This window comes from Thermobia domestica, chromosome 2 (genome assembly GCF_964235325.1).
Source record: "Thermobia domestica chromosome 2, izTheDome1.hap1.1, whole genome shotgun sequence".
In the NCBI taxonomy this organism is placed as follows: Eukaryota; Metazoa; Arthropoda; class Insecta; order Zygentoma; family Lepismatidae; genus Thermobia; species Thermobia domestica.
Window position 1 is genome coordinate 342079142 of NC_137455.1, and position 13839 is coordinate 342092980.

At 34.9% G+C, this 13839-nt stretch overlaps 1 protein-coding gene across 12 annotated transcripts in view; it reads right to left on the bottom strand.

Annotated features, from left to right (window-relative positions):
- The window catches only part of bru3 (CUGBP Elav-like family member bruno 3), a 969861-nt gene that overhangs the window by 140267 nt on the left and 815755 nt on the right, over positions 1-13839 (bottom strand). For all 12 annotated transcript variants that reach the window (XR_014130428.1, XM_081749210.1, XM_081749206.1 and 9 more), the window contains one exon: positions 10089-10168. Coding sequence is in view for 11 of the 12 variants with exons in the window: in XM_081749210.1 (XP_081605336.1) it covers positions 10089-10168 (80 nt within the window). In the remaining variant the exon portion in view is untranslated. The remainder of the gene's footprint in view (positions 1-10088; positions 10169-13839) is intronic.

A 13839-nucleotide genomic window follows, 5' to 3' on the forward strand; every position in this document is an offset into this window, starting at 1 on the left:
CACCGTAATTCGTTAAAGTCCTAGTGATCTCCCATCTCAAATCGTTCACCACGATATCAAGAGATTGTGATAGTCAGTAGACCTGCGAGAAAGGTGGGCTTGATATGAATTCCAATTAGAAGAAATACGAGACACAAGTTGTGGAATAACGTGTTACCCTAGTTCGTACATAGTCTTTCAAACGTTTTTTTTTTTTTGCGACAGGTAAAATTTGCATACATGAGTCATAAACTCCTATATCCAACACATATCTACAGAGGACACTAACTCAGCCAAAGACTTTTTTTTTATCATTTCACAATCATTATTTCTGGCTGAACGTACTGGAACACGTAAGATTTTTCTTTTTTGTTAGTAAAAAATTATTCCAGACTTAACGCACGTGGAACATGTAACGTTTATTCCCATTCATACACAACCACTCCAGGGCTCAACGTAGTGTGTGAAATATGCAATGTTTGTCTTCATTGAAACACAATCAGCCAAAAACCTAATCCAAGTGAAACACACAATGTTTCGCTTCATGAATACACAATTAGTCCACACTCAAAGCATGTGAAATACATAACAGTTATCTCCGTTAATACACGTTATCCTAGGGCCAACGCATGTGAAACACAAAACGTTTCTCGTCGTTAAGACACAATCATCCCAAACCCAACATCCATGAATCACGTTACCCAAGACCCAATTACATGTGAAACAGGCAACGTTTTGCTTCAGTTATACAAAATTACACCAGACTCAAATGCACGTAAAACAGGCAACGTTTTGCTTGTTGCTTAATTTATGCAACATTACCCTAAATTCAATTACATGTGAAATAGGCAACGTTTTGCTTCATTTATAAAAAAATACCTCAGACCCAAATGCATGTGAAACAGGCAACGTTTTGCTTCATTTATATATATATAAAATACATCAGATCCAACGCATGTGAAACATCGAGAAACTGCAGCTACGCAGTTTAATGTATATAATTTTTGTAGTGGTCTATTAAAATCTCCAAATGTGCTGAATGAGGTCGTCTGTCATATAACCCAGTGCAAAGAGACATAAATTCTAATCTCCATGGGGACACGGTAGCTCAGTAATAGAACGCTCATCTTTGGTGGTAGGGGTCTCTGGTTTGATTCAGGCCAAGTGAATTGTGGTGGACAATATGTGGGGTTTCTCGGAGTTTTCCCGTTTCCTCTCACACCCTCATTCAACCAATTCTTCCATTATCATTCATTTTCATTACTCATCCACCTCTCTTAACCTCAAGGGCATAACCATAGTACATTAAACCAGAAATTTCATGAGGTAGGGTGGCTCAGTGGTAGAGCGTTCACCTCTGGTGCGTGGGGTCCCTTGTTCGATACCAGCTCCCGCAAGTAAACCTAGTGGTGGACAAACATCATATTCGTGGGTTTTCTCGGGGTTCTCCCGTTTCCTCCCACTTTTTTCGTTCTACTATTGCATTCATTTCTCATAATCACCGTCTCCTTTAGCCTAGCCGGCATAACTGTGGGACGTAAATCTGAAAGATATTAGAAATTTAATTTCATTTTTTTAGTCTGACGGTTGCTCTTAATTTAGTCTAAGGTCTGACTGTTGCCGGACACAAAATATAATAAGAAGGAGCGGGAAAGCTTTGTCTAACGCTAATAAATATTTTCATCTTCATGTCAGGCTAAAATCAGTTTGTATCAAATTACTGCGACATGTCTTAGCCTTGTCCTTTTCAAAAACTAAAAGGGTACACTGGAGTCTCAAGAAATCATATGATAAGTGTAATTCATATTTATTCACACTTCCTATGCAATATACATATTCTTCTTTACAGGAATCCCGATCCTACTTATAATCTGTGTGCTATTTGGTGGATTGTTGCTGTCGGAAACTTAACTTAACTTAATCGAGTTCTACTCTTACCAACATTTTGTATATATACACAATGGAGCAGACCTAAAACAAATTTTGTTTCTGGAAACTCCGTTTTAACCAATTCCCATTTACTAGTTCATTACCTTGCATTCAAGCCCACAAAATTTAAAATGGATTCAAATTAAAGGAGTAAGAGAGAAAGAAATATACACACGAATAATTTTTATTTTAAGAAAAAAAAAATAAACTTACAGGAGAAAGTAAGCTGATGTTTACTGCAAGGATAAAAAAAATATGTGGAACGAAAGCGAATTTAAAAAAAAAACTTCGTCTTTTAGGAATTCCCGTTTTACTTCCATCTCTCCTTGTTCCCTAAACCACCACCCTTCAATTTTTTCTTTTAATCCTTTCCTCTAACTTCCTTTTTTTTTTAAACCCTTCTTCGGTTACCATTCATTCTTCCTCTTTTTTTCTCCCTTCTATCTCTCTTCGCAGACGAAGCAAAAATTAATGACCTGTTACGAGGGATTTCCTGTAAAAACAATTAGATTCCCTTAATTAGGGTAATTAATATGAGTTTGCTGGCTAATCTAATTTCGCGGCATTTCGTATGAAAATGCTACGGTATACGAAGGTCGAATTCCCTAGCACAAAGGTATTATATTTCAAACCTATCTTTCCCTCTCTCTATCTTTACACATACACATACACACACACACACACACACACACACACACATATATATATATATATATATATATATATATATATATATATATATATATATATATATATATATATATATATATATATATATATATATATATATATATATATATATATATGATTATGTATGTTTGGTGTTGTTGCAAATTATAGGAAGATTCTTTTACAATGTTTTTACAATTTAAGGTATAAAAATATTTTTTTTTTAAAAAAATAATTATAAAGTATTGGTTTCGTTGCCTCAGTTGTCTGTATTGTATGGAATTTCATAGTAGGTAATATGTTTTGTACATTGACCAAAAAAGGAATATATTTTTTTTTAATTAGGAAAACTTCTCCCAATTTAGATGATTCGATAAAACCGATCAATTAGAAACGAAAGAGTGTGCACAAAATAGACATAAAAAATATTTGAAATGAAATCTTTATTTAACGTTCTACGATTATGCCCTTTAGGCTAAGGGAAACGGATGACTAAGGCAAGCGAATGATGATGGAATAATTGGTGGAATGAAAAAGTAGAGGGAAATGACATACCCCGAGAAAACCCACGGACACGATGTTGTACACCACAAACTTACCTGGCCGAAGATCGAACCAAGGACCCCACACATCAGAGGTAAACGCGCTATCACTGAGCCACCGTGCCCCCTAATAATATTTTAGAATACATATTTACGAGTATAATATATTTGATCATAAACTTAACTGGAAGATGAACTTTCAAAATAATAAAGAACTATGAAGCGGCACAGTGTATACCTTGTAAAGGAGTTTGGTTATTGAAACCGAAAGTAGTAGAGCATTTCTATTTCAAGTGTACCCTCGGAAAATATGTGAAACATAGTTCGGTCCCATCTCCGCCGAAGAAACCTTCCCTTTGCTTTAGGAAAACAAGTGAATGACCTCGGCTGTGTTGTCAATTTGCCATTCGGTCGTTTGGTTTTTGGCGAGTGAAGATCGATAGGTTACTTAGAATGCCCAATAATACAGTGCACAGCAAAGCCCGTGAAATAATTCAATGTGGCAACCCTGTTTGCATCCAACTATTGAAGAGTCTTGACCACAGGAACATGTCCCTCCTCTTTCGAGGGAGATATATGGGAAAACACTATCGACAGCAGAGCCAGCAGGGGCATAGTTGAAATAGAAAACCTCTAATAGATTTCTACCACTTCCTGTTTTAGTAGAGAGATTAGAGTGGAGATTCTTGGGACGAAGGAAGCCACTTCTTGCTATTGTGATTTTTTGCTATTTTCTTTCTGAATAGAGGGTAAAGAGAGATGTTACCTGTTCTTAGAACACTAAATCGACTTCAAAAGCAACACTTCTCGACGTATCTTATCGTTTATGCTCTACGTAGATTAATATTAAAACCGCTAGATGGCAGCAACCATACGTCAGCGTTTGAGATCTAACGGACGAAATTTAAAACATCGCACGATCCTTTTCATTGCTTTCGATAGAGCTTATTGAAAGTTATTTTGATGTTAATAGTAGATCTAATGACATTATGGAAAGTTACATTACAATTTTCTTTGCAACGTTACCCTTACTCCGTTCATTTTAGTTATCAAAGAAATATCAAGTAATGAAACATAGTTGATAGACAGTTAATGAAACCTACTGTGTACCGCTACGGAATGGGGAACAAAAGCCAGATAATTTACTGCCATTTTCTACCCCACCTCACTAACTTCCCTTCCCTAATATGTCTACTTTTCAATTTAGGACACAGCAAATGAGAAACAAGAAGCATATCGTAGAAGCTAATGACTAACAAAGCATTACATTGCATAATCGTACATTCAATACAACCAATTAGCAAGGAACAGAAAATTAAAATCTATTCCTCTCCTCCCGACAACCATTTTGCATTTGCTACTAGCTTCACCTGGCGGTAACAATATTAAACCATGATGATGAAGAAGAAGAAGAAGAAAAGTTGATCATAATTTCTTACTACCATTTCTTCTTGGAAGATCTTGTTTTCTTTTCCTCATTCTTTCCGGAAGCAAAACAGTTTGATTAGAAATGTAAATGTTTCAATCCATTTTTTTCTTCCTTCCTTAGAGAAGAATTCTTGATTCTTCATCATCATCTAGTTTCTGAACATGCCGTTTGGAGTTGGCTATATTCTGTGTGTCTCCGCCATATTGGTTCTTGTCTTCTTCGCGAAAGACTTAAAACACATCTGGCGCAAAAACAAGAAAAATAAAAAAAAATGAATAAAGAAAAAAATAGAAGAAAGCTTGTCGTGTTCTGTCTTGTGTGTGTTCCAGGAAGGTAAACGGAAATGTGGCTATTACGCTGCTAGAAAAAGTAACGAAAACTACTCTGATAGTAAAACGAAAAGAGTTGGAAGGTTTGGGACAAGTATAACCGTAAAAAGGAAGGCAAATACAACGCAGCAACAACTGTTCCACTTTGAAAATGAAAGAAGAAAAAAAGCCTCGATCAAACGAGCTTATCTCACATTTTCTAACTCTGAGAATCCAAGTTCCGAAAATGAGTTATATAAATGAAAGTAAACATTCCAAAAAACTCAAGTTTTCTACATTGTTCTGCCAGATGTCAGATTATTAGTATTACAACAATGTTTTAAGTAACAAGGAAAGTCTAATGAGAAATTGTGACTTTTCCAACATCAAATTACCTCATTAGATTTAATTTAGTGAATGTATGTTCAGAAGGCTTTGTTTTGAAAATGCTAATTTTGTTAACGAAACTACTTCCGCAAATTGTTATAACAGACATACGTTTATTATTTTTACAATATTCAATCGGAAAGACAGAGCGACACTTCTCCCATATCTCTACCGCCTTCACTCTCGTTATATTCACCACCGCATCAGAGACACTCTTCAATTCTAACATTATATGAACTCCTCGAGCAGACTCCAGCCTTACCACATTACGCTTATTCGCCAATCGACCATCTTCTTGCAATATGAATGTGAACAGGCCATAGATTTCCATAACACTCATGATCACATCTATAGCACACGACCTCATTACAGGACTCCTTCGTTTTCACCAACAGTGTTCCAAGTGTCTACACATGCTTTGAGTAGCCCCAGAGCAGAAGATAACACCCTTGTTTAAATTAGCACATCTACTTATGTTTTGTTTATCGCACTTTAGCTCATCACTAATCAGTAGTGCCGTGCCGTGGAAAATCTGCACCCGGAGCGAGGGTATATGACGGCGTCTTTGTACATATGAGTGAGGTCGACAGACCAGCCGCGAAGTGCCACTATGGTTGGCGCAAAGCATAAGAAAATTTTCAAAAATAAACCCTGGTTTTCCTTGATTTTAAGCACATTTTATTACTTTTTCCTTCCATCTTATATATATTTTGCCTCCGGAATTTTGTGCCCCTTACTTCGGCGCCCGGGGCCGTCGCCTCACTCGCCCCTCCACGGCACGGTACTCCTAATCAGATAATAAATAAATAAATTCTGATACCCATCTCCCAATGAAATTACTAATAAATGAATGCTCATGGCCCTAGAAAAGGCGTTAGTTCCTACAGTCCGTCCATCCTCGGAGTGAATGAAATTGCACATTAAAAAATAAAAGAAACAAAAAATATAGATGTCTTCTATCTCTAGGGATGTTGGATCCAGATCTTCTACTCCCACGTAGAGATTATATTGTATCTTGTGGTGCCTACACATCATTGGCTGTAAAGGTGTAATTTTCTGGTGTCCACCCAATGTGGGTGCTTGATCAGGGGATGTCTTCGACGTATATGAACGTTGCGTTCAGCATGTTCATCCAACTATCAGTAAATTCACGTAATGTGTTCGGTTCCAGCAACTCATATTCCAAGTGGAAAAGCACTTGATATAAGAATTGAAATTAAAGATTTCGAAATATCAATTTCAATTAAGTATTATTAAAGTAGTGGCCATTGTAAGTTTGATCGTAAAAAGTTGCTAAAGAGCAGAATCAAATATAAACTCTATTTTTTAAACTTCAATTTATATACTAGGTATAAACTGTTATAATTTCTTTTGACCAAGTATGCAGCATTCAGTAGTAGGTAGAACATGATACGAACGCTTTAATAAGGTATAGGTTATTGGCAGCTATATCTCAAGGGAAATATCTGTGAGTGGGGCAAGTTAGCCCAGACCCCGCGCGGAGAGTCCCTGCGCAATAGGAGGAAAATTCCAACTCATTTTTGGGACTTGAAGTATTTAGAAATAATGAATCTACACTATGTATGCGTGTATTGCAGAGTATACGAAATTCTGATCTACATTATTGGCCTCACAATTCGATGGGACGACCCTATTCGCTATTATATTATATTAAATCTAGTGTGCTAGGTTTCAGTTAATTTTAAAATAGAAGAATACGAAAGGAAACCTACTTTCTTGAATTTCAATGCCGTAACTAAATATAAGCTATTTTAAATTTTGTAGTTAGCTCTAATAGAATATTTCCGTAATTTTAAAATCAATTTATAGGCCAATATTGTGCACAGTGGTTAAAACACAGAGAATATCTACTCTACAACCTAATTTTCAAACTCCAAACCAGAAAATTTTAAACTCTGGCCTGTAGCCCCTTGGTAGCCCTTGAACGTATAGTTGAGATCCGCAGGTCAAATTAACCTTTATTTAATTTTACTATGTAAAATACAAATATAATAATCATATATATATATATGAGGAGTTTGATACAATAAGGGCGTAAGTCTGAAACATGCTGTTGGAGAAAAACGATGTTGAAAATTTAAGTAGTGTTTTTTTTTCCTTACTTAAAACAATGTAATATGCAGCATTTTATTCCGATATTTAATTGAAATGTTACCAGGAGGTTAAACAAGCATGGCAAAAGCCACAAATGCCTTTGATGCAAAAAAAGCGTAAACTCACTTGCGCCCTTATTCCATCAAACTCCTCAATTATAACTTTAGTTGTTATTAATGGGACTTTTGGTGGGCAACTCATGTAATGTAAATACTAACCTTGTGATTGTAACAATTTGTGCAGTGAAAACTAAATACTGTAAATCTAATACAATCATATATTCTTTTTACCTTCTATTAAAGAAATAGTTAGGGTCCGGCAAAATGCACATCATATCAAAAGGGTACTTGAAGTTCAAGAACTGCTGCTCTAAACCTTATGTCACCCACTCATTATTTCTTATGTGATTCATCCGTAGCTTTTTGCTGTCGAATGTATTAGTATTAGTATAACATGTCGAATATTTCATAAAAAGAGCTTGCAATTACTCTAAATGGTACTAGGACAAGTGTCTCGTTTGTCGAAAAACTTTCTCCTTATACTGTAGATGTCTCTATGTTATGCACTTTGAACTTATGAGGCGTTCCTTTTCTATAGTTTAGCCTTTGAATGCCTTGGAGTGTTGAAAATTACAGTTCACTGGGGCAAAGAGGAAAGAGCCGTACACGACAAGAGTTAAAAAACTTCTTCAAAAACACTTAATGGGATTTCAGTAAGAAAAGGTGAAAAGGGACCAGAGGAAAGAGAACGGAAAATGAAAAGCTGAGTATAAAAAGAGAATATAATAGCTTGTACGAAATGAGAAGTTGAGTTTCTGCCTCTTGGGGCGATTCTACAATTTCGCTCACCAGAAATTAGAAAGCGTAAGAAGGTCAGACATGAATACCTAGATTGAAGTGCCATAAGAATATTCTCGCTTTTAAAACTCCAAAGTGTTCGTACAGGAAATAATTTTACGCGATCTCTACTCTCTTACTATAAAGGGTAAAAAAAACCACATTCTCGAGCATCTGCAAATTTTCAAAATTGCTTCAGACGGTTTATTATGATTTTGAGTATAATTGTGTATGTAAATCAACACAAACTTTGCCGGCAATTAAATTAAGTGTGGACGAATGACTTTTCATTACAAGATGACTGTGTAAATGAACACACCCGGCTGCATGAGATGTAATTTTTTAAGTCATACATTACAAAGTAGTTGGGAACTTTAAACTAGTCCTAAATGTTAAAAGAATATTTAATTTCGACTTTAAGTTTTTTTTAATTATGTGAGTATGAGAAGTCTCATAGGACGGGTATGCCAGTATGCCCCTTTGTCTGTCGATGGGTACCACAGCAAAAATGAATAGAAGGATAAAAAAAAAACGGTTTCCTGATATGGAATTTGTTTCCTAAGAACTAATTTTATCTCTGTTCTTATTCCTATCGTAACCGGAAGTGGTACATATTTACAATTTCCGGTTTCATTATTGATCGCAATATACTACAAACAGAAGTACATAAAAATGATTCTTTGAAGTAGATTCAGTGTCTCAAGAATAGTCTCGATCCCCACTATTATCTCTCTACTGAAACCGGAAGTGGTTAAAATCTACAATTTCCGGTTTCATTCATTACAATTCCCATAGAGCAAAAACTGTTATTTGAAGTAGATTAAGTGTCCCAAGTTAGACTTCATATCCTTTGTTATCACTCAACTGAAACCAGAAGTGGTTGAATCTTTACATGAATTTAGTGTTCCAAGGTTACATTTAATGTCGGCTCTATTCCTTCTTTTGTAACCAGAAATGGCTGACATCTACTATTTTCGATTTCATTGTTGATTGCCGTAGAGTAATAGAAATAGTATGTAGCGAGAAACGGTTATCTGAAGTAAATTCAGTGTCCCAAGAATATATATTACAGCCACCATTATCACTCTACTGAAACCAGAAGGGTCGAATTCAACTTCTATTGCTTTTTTGTAACCGGAAGTGACAGTGATGGATTCTACATATCACAAATAGGTTTCATTTCGGTTCTGATTCTGCTATTGCAACCGGAAATAATAGAAATATACCATTATTTCCGATTTCTGTATTGATAACATACAGCAAGAACGGTAAGATACTATATATTAGGAAACAATTTTTTGATATGGATTCAATATTTCACCTCTGATTTTATCTGTCCTTTCAAACCAGTAGTAATAAATTTAGAACTTTCAACATTTTACCTCTGATCTTATCTGTCTTTTTTAAACTAGCACTGATAAATGGAGAACTTAAAATTTCAATATTAAATCAACATAATTTGAAGTCTATCGCAGTTTCACGATATCTAACAAATCCAACTTGTTTTAATATGAATGACTTAAACATTATATTATGAATGAGAATTGTGTGTAAAAAGAACTTCATTTACCATCTTTAGTTAACGACTTCAATATTCTCACACAATTTCGAGCACAATAGGTAGACTTTGACGAGACCATTTCCATAAGATTGCGCACACGAACAATCATCGTATTTGTTGCCTACCTCTTTCTTGGACAATCGTCCGCATTTATCAGTAACCTCCACTATTATCGCTTAATCTGACCTGTTAAAGCATAAAAACAAACACACTATACCTACCGGTAACCAATCAGTAACGTTTCTATGTGTAAAGCGTGTAATTCTCAAGGATGTAATATTACAAGATGCTACTATAAAAAACAGAAGATACATAGTGTGTTTTTGTACTTACCGGCATAGTTTGACTTCCGTGTAAACTGTTTATTGCGGCCTGAGCTTCTTGATGAGAACTAAATTTAACAAACGCGCAACCTGCAAAGATAGGAGAGAAAAAAACATTTTTAATTTACTTCAGAAACGTACAACGTTGGTCATTAATAACTTTTTTTTTTAAATAACTATGAACAATTGAACTATATGAAAAGCAGGGTTTCTTTCAGACAAAAATGTTACGGGGAGCACATATTGTTCTTATATGGTACTATTCTATTTATTATTTTTTTTATTGTAGACGTATTATTTTGCTCTCCTCTGGAGGGGCATTCTCAGAGCTCCGATGGAGCAGCTGCCCGCAAAAAAACATGTCTGGAAGAAACATTGATGAAAAAATACAACGCTGATCATTAACATCTTTAATAACTAACTAACTAACTAACTCTATGGCCTATGGAACCCGAAGGTTCAATGCCGCGTTCACAAAAGCTCTCCACTGACTTCTATTCTTAGCTAACTGCATCTAGTCTCCACTTTGTATTCCAATTTCTGCGAGATCCATCTTAACATTGTCCTCCCATCTGCGCCTAGGTCTTCCTAATGGTCGTTTTCCGATTGGTCTTCCAGTCAAGACTTTGAAAGCGTTTCTACTTTCTTCCATTCTAGCTACATGACCCGCCCACCTAAGCCTCCTAGACTTGGCGACCCTAACAATGTTGGGTAAACCGTATAAACTATGTAGTTCCTCGTTATGAAGCTTCCGCCATTCCCCATTCCCGTTCCTCTTGGGTCCAAGTATTCTTCTTAGGATCTTGTTCTCAAATACTTTCAGTCTATGTTCTTCCCTCAGAGTAAGTGACCATGTTTCGCAACCATACAGAACAACAGGCATGATTATCGTTTTGTATATTTTAAGCTTCATTAACATCTTTAATAACTGTGCAAAATCAAAATAGGTGAAAAGTAGAATGTTGGTCATTAACATGTTCAATAGTTTTGAAAAATCGAAGTTCGTAGGAAGATACAACGTTGATCATTAGCATTATGAATAATCAGGGGCGCACCTACGGAGGATCTACCGGGTTCGAACCCCTCCAAGAAATACTAACTCAACATACTTTTGCATACTTTCTTAGTAAAATTATACATGCTTAACAGAGAAATGATTGATGTAACATGCACATTTGATTTGACACTTCATTTGTTCTCTTTCTCTTATAAAAACAATATAGTTCTATCATGTTTTCTGAAAATATAGGTTGAAGCCTTTTACAATTATTATCAGGTACAGAATAATACCCATTCAATACTACTAGACGTACTGGCTGGTAGTATTGGATCCCCGATAAACATTTCTGGACGTGAGATTATGAATAATTGAAGTATAGTAAAGTATCGATTATTCGCTACCTGTAGACTTTCTTTTCCCCCTTTTCCTCTTTCTTTTCCTACTTTTTCTTTCTTCTTGTATTTTTTGATAAAATATTGTTAAAAGCTTCAATAACAAATACAGAAAAAGTATTTTAACACTAAAAAAAACTGTGGACCAATTTTTGTGTCAAATAGTAAACGAACAAACTTGTAAGTAAAGGTAACCGATGATTACTAAGTCGAAATTGTATGTGTAAGCTCCCTACTGTAATTAAAAGTTGTTTAAAAACATTTTTTTTGGTGATTTGTGTACTTTTTCGGCTATTTTACGGATTATCCTAGAAATTCCTTTATGGGCGGTTACCGCTCCACCCAATTCTACGGATAATCTTGAATTTACTGTATGTGATAAAAAATACAATCCAAATGATGTTTCCTTTGTAGTGCAAGCTGGGTTTGATAATAATACTAATACTGTTAGTAATAATCATAATAATATGATAGTAACCTTTGTAACGGCTTCCAGATGGTGAACGTTCAACTGGGTTTTAATTAATCAACACATCGATTTCCAGCACCACTATTTTTTAAGTACGTTCGCTCTTCATTTAATTAGCTCTTGCATTTTTCTTACGATGCAGGGTAAATAAAGAATATTGTGTGTCCCCATCGGGAATTGAACACGCTGGTATCAAAGGAACATGTTCATTCCGCTACTTAGAAATGATAATATACAAATAAACAGGAGGATTCAAAATGGTAAAACATTGAAACAATTTGTGATAGTGCATCCAACTACAAAGTTTCAATCCGCCTTAGTTCCTTGAGACTTCATTAAGGAACTCCGAACAGTGTTTTTTTTAATTATTTTTCAGAAAAAGCATATTATCTATCCACCTGTATATATATATTCTAATGTTCTAATGTTTATTACCCGCTTCCCTGGGTTGAAATAAAAATCATTAAATGCACAACGCCTCATTTCATCTCCGAAAACTATGAATTCGACACTAATATCGGTGATTTTTGATCGTTTTCAAATATCTCCTCCTCCTTCTCTCCTAAGTTGCACCGTCAAAGTAGAATGATAAAAACCATCCGAGGTCTGAACCTCATCTATGTTGAAAATTTGATAGAGGCCGGTCGGATTGTTTAAGAATTATTAGTCACAAAGGTAGCCACTTTCAATTATATATATATATATATATATATATATATATATATATATATATATATATATATATATATATATATATATATATATATATATATATATATATATATATATAACATCGAATATGATACTGCGGGCTCAACGAGTAATTTGGAATCGATTAGCACAGAAATTATAGATTGGTAATACGCCAGGAAATTGAGTAAAGTATTTCTTTCTACCCAATGCTACTCAATGGAGTTTCTCACTACCTGCTAAAATACCAAGTTACTCAAAAATCATTCAATCATGATTTCTATTTCAGTGGAGAATAGTATAATCAGGACATAATGTCCAAGATTTACGTTTAGCCTTGTGCATGTGTGGTGGATGGGTTAAAATGATGGGAGACACTAAGGACTATCGCATTTATCCAACGTGACGCTGAACTTGAGAAGGTTGAGAACCATTTCTCTAGACTAGAACATAGTTTTGTCAATACAAACTCTGCAATATTATAACTTAGGGCTGCTCGACCCCTAAACCTCCCAGAATACACCACTGTCAGCAGATTCAACGACCATAGTTTGTTTTGAGATTCCCATTGAAACAGCATAGTTTTAAGGATATGTTTCATTAAATATTTGGAACACTAACATTTCTGTAGTAGTCTTTGCTAAAAGAAAAAGAGAGAATGATATGAATTTATATTCTTTCTCTATTTATTCACTTTTTAATATTATTCAGTAACTTATTCTACCTATAATTTTATTTAAAAACATTTATTTCGTAATAACTTCAACTATACATGTGTATGTGCGTGTATGCTTCAAATGAAGATTTACAAAATAATTTATCATGACAGCCATAAACGAGAAATGCCGTTACTGGTTTCCTCTTGAATTCAAAACGGGACAAATAAAATAAAAAAATCCCCCTCTCCCTGTGTTTATACCTCTTCTCTTCTCTTGGTTAAAATTTCAAATCGCAGTGATTCAAAAGGATTTAATATGATTGTGGTTTAACTCTGCTCAAAAAACAAAATGGCCCGCCAATCAGATGACAATTTACAACCCAGTGACGAATATTGCAATTTGTTTTAATGCGACAAGTGAAGCTTCAGAACTCTGATGCGGTATTAAGTTTTGAAATCAACAAGTACTTTATTACTATCAAAACAGTTTCAATAAAACATACGTATATCTCTTTCCATAAAAAACTACGTAGTCAAACGAATTTATTTTGC